Genomic DNA, 8,149 nt, shown 5'->3' with positions numbered 1-8,149 from the left:
TCTTCATCCCCACAGCCGATGCAATCCGACGGGACTCGGGCAGAAATCATGTTCATGGATGAGCTAATGATTTATTAAGGTAGTAGAATGAAGCAGGGTGAGGCTGAAAGCCGTCAAAGCGAAACGAGGCCGCTGAACGAGCGTGACACACAGCTCGAAAGCAGTGGAGCTTTTATTATGCCACAGTCGACCGCTTACGCTCCTTCCGGTCGTAATGTTAATGCGTTGCAAAATGATTCAAAGCGATCCATTCGGAACGCGTATCGCGAATCATGTGATTCAGATTGGGACTTCAAATTGCATATTGCATATCATTTGATTTAGGTCGGGACTTCGGGGCGGGTTCATGAATCTTTTTATTCAGATCGGTACTTCGGAGCGGGTTCATGAATCTTTGGATTCAGATCGGAACTTCGGAGCGGTTTCACAAATCTTTTTATTCAGATCGGTACTTCGGAGCAGGGAGCGGGTTCACAAATCTTTTGATTCAGATCGGAACTTCGGAGCGGGTTCACGAATCTTTTGATTCAGATCGGAACTTCGGAGAGGTTTCACGAATCTTTTGATTCAGATCGGAACTTCGGAGCAGTTTCACGAATCTTTTGATTCAGATCGGTACTTCGGAGCGGGTTCATGAATCTTTGGATTCAGATCGGAACTTCGGAGCGGTTTCACAAATCTTTTTATTCAGATCGGTACTTCGGAGCAGTTTCACGAATCTTTTGATTCAGATAGGTACTTCGGAGCGGGTTCACGAATCTTTGGATTCAGATTGGAACTTCGGAGCGGTTTCACAAATCTTTTTATTCAGATCGGAACTTCGGAGTGGGTTCATGAATCTTTGGATTCAGATCGGAACTTCGGAGCAGTTTCACGAATCTTTTGATTCAGATCGGAACTTCGGTGCAGGTTCGTGAATCATTTGATTCAGATCGGAACTCTTTTGATTCAGATCGGTACTTCGGAGCGGGTTCACAAATCTTTTGATTCAGATCGGTACTTCGGAGCGGGTTCACAAATCTTTTGATTCAGATCGGTACTTCGGAGCGGGTTCACAAATCTTTTGATTCAGATCGGAACTTCGGAGCGGGTTCACAAATCTTTTTTTCTGATTTCTTTTTTTATTAAACAGTAGAAATCATCAAACCATTAAGGCTTAGTAAAGTTCTAAAAAGCAAAACACAGAAAAAAGAAAGAAAGTATACAAAGTTTTTTGTAAGATTTTCAAGGGCATATAGTTTAGTAGGCCTGGATGCTATGACATGTCCCTACCAATATCAGCCACTACTAAATGTCCAAGCAATAATTTTGATCAAACAATTAAATGTCTGTTGTTTGCCATTATGTCCCCACCAATGCCAAAATCAATTTCAAAATCTTTTTTTTTTTAATATTCAATGCCACAAGAACAGTTTTACATAGTCACGTTATTAGCTTCCAGACAAAAAAGTTATATACATTTCAGTGCTTTTAAAACATTATAGGCTACCTTTTTGTTTTTAGTTCGTTCTAAACGGTTCATGTATAGTAGCCCATTTAAAACATTTGGTTAGCAAAGAGTCCTAATAAAATAAAGAATTGCATAATGTACTGTTCTTCACATTGCAAAATGTCATGCGGAAAAGAAAAAAAGCACATTAATATGAAATTCTCTACAACACACCCCAGTTTTTTTTGTTTTTGTTTTTTGAGGACAATGTAGCTAATACGAAGTATGCACACTTTTACTGTCGTAACAATATCTCTATCAAAGTTCTTGTATTCTATGTTTAATAAAAAAAATATATATATATATATATCTCTATCACGTGAGCGCTTTTTGCCGTCTCTGCGCAGACGTCGCGCCGCGCTGACGTCATAACTGTACGTCGCCGTCCTGCCGCATCAGTTTATTATGATGATATGATGGATAAACACTACAAATCATCACTACTTCTTTAATTTATTACACAAACAGCGATATGGCGGAGGCAGAGGGTGAGATTCATCACATGCGAGTGTGTTTGTTTGATCGCAATCATCGTGCACCTGCTCTATAAGACAGTCGTGTTATTATTATGGCTTCATTTGAGCGCATTTCATGTCTTTCTTTAATGTGTTTGGGTTTATTCCCGCGTGTGTTTTTTAGCATGTTTGTGCAGCACAGATAGAAATACACATGTGAAATCTGATCTGAGTGATATTTCTGTAAGGCCTCTGCGTGCGTCCGAACACCTATTACAATGTATTTCTTAAGAGATACTGCAAAAATAAATAAATACATAAAATAATAATAATAAAAAGGCCTATGGTACTACTATGTTTTCATGGTTTCATTCAGTGGATTTGTTTTATATATTTATTTTTATATCCTTTTTTATTTTTATTTTTTTACATTTAGTTTAAAAGTAATTCTAAACATGTAGTTAAAGTGTTTACTTAATATTTTTAAGCTGTAAAAAATTATGTGGCTGTCAGTGTGTGACACAGTAAATCTCGCAGTACTACAGTATTTTATTAGAATATGGATTTCAGCTGCTGCATGATATTGCAGTATACTGTAATATTCACTGTGTTGCACACTGACAGACACATTATTTTTTTACAGCTTAAAAAACATTTTAAATGAACAGTTCTGCATACGTGCTTGAAATTAGTTACAAATGTAAAAATAAAAATTAATAAATTGAAAAAATATTACAAATAAATAAAGATAAATTGTTCCTAGTGTATGTGAATATATTTTGAATTTTTATTTTAAATGCATTTTTTAGTGCATAGTGATGAAAAAGGTGAAGAGGTGAAACGGTGCATGATTTCAACACTGTATACTACTTTAATAATCACTGTGTTGCACTCTGGTAGTTATGTGTTACTTTATTTATTTTATTTTTACAGCTTAAAAGCCATTTCATGAATACTTCTGCTTACAAGCTTGAGATTAGCTTTAAACTAAAAAAAAATAAAAAATACAATATAAAAATCTAAAAACAGAAAGCCTAAAAATAAAGTGTTCACTCAAATGAAGCCATAATAATAACACGACTGTCTTATAGAGCAGGTGCACGATGATTGCGATCAAACAAACACACTCGCATGTGATGAATCTCACCCTCTGCCTCCGCCATATCGCTGTTTGTGTAATAAATTAAAGAAGTAGTGATGATTTGTAGTGTTTATCCATCATATCATCATAATAAACTGATGCGGCAGGACGGCGACGTACAGTTATGACGTCAGCGCGGCGCGACGTCTGCGCAGAGACGGCAAAAAGCGCTCATAAAAAAAATATATATATATATATATCTCTATCACGTGAGCGCTTTTTGCCGTCTCTGCGCAGACGTCGCGCTGACGTCATCACTGTACGTCGCCGTCCTGCCGCATCAGTTTATTATGATGATATGATGGATAAACACTACAAATCATCACTACTTCTTTAATTTATTACACAAACAGCGATATGGCGGAGGCAGAGGGTGAGATTCATCACATGCGAGTGTGTTTGTTTGATCGCAATCATCGTGCACCTGCTCTATAAGACAGTCGTGTTATTATTATGGCTTCATTTGAGCGCATTTCATGTCTTTCTTTAATGTGTTTGGGTTTATTCCCGCATGTGTTTTTTAACATGTTTGTGCAGCACAGATAGAAATACACATGTGAAATCTGATCTGAGTGATATTTCTGTAAGGCCTCTGCGTGCGTCCGAACACCTATTACAATGTATTTCTTAAGAGATACTGCAAAAATAAATAAATACATAAAATAATAATAATAAAAAGGCCTATGGTACTACTATGTTTTCATGGTTTCATTCAGTGGATTTGTTTTATATATTTATTTTTATATCCTTTTTTATTTTTATTTTTTTACATTTAGTTTAAAAGTAATTCTAAACATGTAGTTAAAGTGTTTACTTAATATTTTTAAGCTGTAAAAAATTATGTGGCTGTCAGTGTGTGACACAGTAAATCTCGCAGTACTACAGTATTTTATTAGAATATGGATTTCAGCTGCTGCATGATATTGCAGTATACTGTAATATTCACTGTGTTGCACACTGACAGACACATTATTTTTTTACAGCTTAAAAAACATTTTAAATGAACAATTCTGCGTACGTGCTTGAAATTAGTTACAAATGTAAAAATAAAAATTAATAAATTGAAAAAATATTACAAATAAATAAAGATAAATTGTTCCTAGTGTATGTGAATATATTTTGAATTTTTATTTTAAATGCATTTTTTAGTGCATAGTGATGAAAAAGGTGAAGAGGTGAAACGGTGCATGATTTCAACACTGTATACTACTTTAATAATCACTGTGTTGCACTCTGGTAGTTATGTGTTACTTTATTTATTTTATTTTTACAGCTTAAAAGCCATTTCATGAATACTTCTGCTTACAAGCTTGAGATTAGCTTTAAACTAAAAAAAAATAAAAAATACAATATAAAAATCTAAAAACAGAAAGCCTAAAAATAAAGTGTTCCTACTGTATTTGAATGTTTTCTCATATTTAAATTTTTTTAATATGTTTTAATGGATGTTAAAGCACATATTGAAGCAAAAGCATCATCAAGGTGATGCAAAATGTGAAAAGGTGGGAGAAAAAGGTGCACAACAATATTGCAATATACTGTAATATTCACTGTGTTGCACACTGGCAGTTACATGCTATTTTTTATAATTTCTTTTTAAAGGAACGCTTCTGCATACATGCTTGAAATTAATTTTAAATTAATAAATACATTGAAAATAATATCTAAATAAAAATAAAAATATATAATACAAAATGTAAAATATAAGAATAATTTGTTCCAACAGTATATTCAAGTTTTCTCATATTTTAAATTTTGATTTAGATATCATCACATTTTTAGCATACGCGTTCCTCCTTTAATAGTGTTCAAAAGCATCCCAGGATGCACCTCATGAAGTTCGACAAGAGAATGTGTGTTTGGTAATATATTTACTGAAAAGCTGGTTTATTCTCCTCAGGCATCAGCAGTGCCACTCCTACAGAGGAGATAAACGGCGCCGGGAACCTGATGGACTTCTTGGACGAGCCGTTCCCAGACGTTGGCACTTACGAGGACTTTCACACCATCGACTGGCTGAGAGAGAAATCCAGAGACACGGACAGACACCGGAAGGTGAACCGGACTGCCTGACACTGATAGGGTGCATTTTATTAATTAGTGCACTGGTTTATTTTGTGTGTCTTTGCAGATCACCTGTAAGAGTAAAGAGTCCATCTGGGAGTTCATTAAGAGTTTGCTGGATGCCTGGTCAGGATGGCTGGTGATGCTGCTGATTGGTCTGCTGTCAGGTGCAGAGACATGACATCACTGACTAGAAATACGCCCATTAATGACATCACTGGCCAGAGACACACCAACTAATGACATCACTGTCCAGAGATACGCCCACTCATGACAGAGACACACCCTCTCATGACATCACTGTCCAGAGACACGCCCACTCGTGACATCACTGACTAGAAATACGCCCACTAATGACACCACTGTCCAGAGACACGCCCACTCGTGACACCACTGACCAGAGACACGCCCACTCGTGACACCACTGACCAGAGACACAACCACTAATGACACCACTGTCCAGAGACACGCCCACTAATGACATCACTGTCCAGAGATACGCTCATTCATGACAGAGACATACCCTCTCATGACATCACTGTCCAGAGACACGCCCACTCGTGACACCACTGACCAGAGACACAACCACTAATGACACCACTGTCCAGAGACACGCCCACTAATGACATCACTGTCCAGAGATACGCTCATTCATGACAGAGACACACCCTCTCATGACATCACTGTCCAGAGACACGCCCACTCGTGACCAGAACTCTTTCAGCATGTAACGTCTCTCCGGTCTCTCTCAGGCACACTGGCCGGAGTGATCGATCTGGCTGTTGATTGGATGACGGATCTGAAGGAAGGCGTGTGTCTGTCTGCGCTCTGGTACAGTCACGAGCAGTGCTGCTGGACGTCCAATGAGACCACCTTCGCCGACAGAGACAAGTGTCCTCAGTGGCAGAAATGGGCTGAACTGATGACGGGATACACTGAGGTACAGCAGAGTGATTAATAAGTTAAAACTAATTTTTATGCAATGATTTTTTTAGGATTTCCAAGGGCTGCATAAAACCAAAATCGTGATATGGCTTAGTGCAATTATCAAATCACAAAATCTGCAGTTTAAATAAAGAAATGTAATAAATAAATATATTTCCACCAAAATAAAGTTGCACTGTAATATAAAATTATGATTATTATTATTATATTTTTATTATATTATTTTTTTTTCAATACTGGATTTTTTATTTTACAGTAAAATTACAACTGTAACATTTCTTAATGTCTTTAATATTTTTATTTAGTAGAAGTAGCAGAAGCAATAATAATTATTATAATTATAATCATTAATAATTATTTAATAATAATTAAAATGCACAAGATTTTCTATTTTACAGTGAAATATTACAACCGTAATATTTCTTATTTGTTTAATATTTTTATTTATTTATTTATTATTATTATCATTATTATAATAATCATGTTGATATATAATTACAAAAAATTGTGCGGCCCTACAAACAAGCACAGCAAACCTGGAATTTTTAAAATCGCAATCACAATTTTTATCAGAAAAATAAAATACATCTTAATAAAATCTAAATAATTTCTAATTAGTTTCTTTCAAATCTAAAAAAAACTTTTTTTTTTAACTTTACAATGAAATATATTTCTTATTTTGTTTAATAGTTTTTATTTAGTAATAATAATAATTATAGTTACTATTAAATATAGTCATATTGATATGTAATAATCACAACATTTTGGGAATTTTTTTAAAAATGCCATTTGAAATTACTATTACAATTTTTATTAGTTTTTCCCCCCTCCTATCATGCAGCCCTAGTTTGTGTTTCTCTTCACACTCTGATGTCTGCGTGATTCTGTCATCAGGGCGCAGGTGTGTATGTGCTGAACTACTTCCTGTACGTGCTGTGGGCGCTCTTCTTCTCCTTCCTGGCCGTGTCTCTGGTGCGAGTGTTCGCTCCATACGCCTGCGGATCAGGAATACCAGAGGTGCAGAAAACAAAGCTAATATGTGACCCTGGAGCACAAAAGCAGTCATAAGTAGCACAGGTATATTTGTAGCAATAGCCAACAATACATTGTATGGGTCAAAATTATAGATTTTTCTTTTATGCCAAAAATCATTAGGATATTAACTCAAGATCATGTTCCATGAAGATATTTTGTAAATTTCCTACCGTAAATATATAAAAACGTAATTTTTGATTAGTAATATGCATTGCTAAGAACTTCATTTGGACAACTTTAAAGATGATTTTCTCAATATTTTGATTTTTTTGCACCCTCAGATTCCAGATTTTCAAATAGTTGTATCTCAGCCAAATATTGTCCGATCCTAACAAACCATACATCAATGGAAAGCTTATTTGTTAGATGATGTATAAATTTCAATGACTTATGACTGGTTTTGTGGTCCAGGGTCACATATAATATAATATAATATAACTGTCCGAGAGGACTGAGTGTGTGTGTGTGTCATTCCAGATAAAGACAATCCTGAGCGGCTTCATCATCCGCGGGTATCTGGGCAAGTGGACGCTGCTCATAAAGACGGTCACGCTGGTGCTGGCCGTGTCATCTGGCCTCAGTCTGGGGAAAGAAGGGCCGCTCGTGCACGTCGCCTGCTGCTGCGGAAACCTGTTCTGCAGCCTCTTCTCCAAATACAGCAAGAATGAGGGCAAACGCAGAGAGGTGTGCACATCTGCATGCTGGACTAGACGTGACTGATGTAAGACAGAAGTCAAGGGAATATGCTGAAATCTTCTTCTGCATACGTTTGTTTCAGGTTTTGTCGGCAGCTGCGGCCGCAGGAGTGTCGGTTGCGTTCGGAGCTCCAATTGGAGGAGTTCTGTTCAGTCTGGAGGAGGTGAGTCTGCAGTCATGTATTAAAAAATACAGTAAAATAGTGAAATAATATTGCAATTTTGAAAAACTGTTTTCTATGTGAATACATTTTAAGGTGTAATTTATTCCTGTGATGCAAAGCTGAATTTTCAGCATCATTACTCCAGTCTTCAGTGTCACATG

The 8,149-nt window shown here is 36.2% G+C and overlaps 1 protein-coding gene across 1 annotated transcript in view; it reads left to right on the top strand.

Annotated features, from left to right (window-relative positions):
* Window positions 1–3,344: 3,344 nt before the first annotated feature.
* LOC107661160 (H(+)/Cl(-) exchange transporter 4-like) overlaps window positions 3,345–8,149 on the top strand; it is a gene marked incomplete at its 3' end in the record, with an annotated part of 8,604 nt that continues 3,799 nt past the window's right edge. The window contains exons 1-7 of the mRNA XM_016450629.1: window positions 3,345–3,458; window positions 4,986–5,140; window positions 5,217–5,316; window positions 5,902–6,089; window positions 6,989–7,111; window positions 7,607–7,813; window positions 7,908–7,988. Coding sequence (XP_016306115.1) covers window positions 3,443–3,458; window positions 4,986–5,140; window positions 5,217–5,316; window positions 5,902–6,089; window positions 6,989–7,111; window positions 7,607–7,813; window positions 7,908–7,988 — 870 coding nt within the window. The remainder of the gene's footprint in view (window positions 3,459–4,985; window positions 5,141–5,216; window positions 5,317–5,901; window positions 6,090–6,988; window positions 7,112–7,606; window positions 7,814–7,907; window positions 7,989–8,149) is intronic.

The sequence above is a fragment of the Sinocyclocheilus anshuiensis genome, unplaced genomic scaffold (genome assembly GCF_001515605.1).
Source record: "Sinocyclocheilus anshuiensis isolate Anshui unplaced genomic scaffold, SAMN03320099.WGS_v1.1 scaffold2737, whole genome shotgun sequence".
NCBI classification, from domain to species: domain Eukaryota; kingdom Metazoa; phylum Chordata; class Actinopteri; order Cypriniformes; family Cyprinidae; genus Sinocyclocheilus; species Sinocyclocheilus anshuiensis.
Note: the sequence above shows the minus strand (reverse complement) of the source record. Positions and strands in the feature narration are given on the sequence as shown.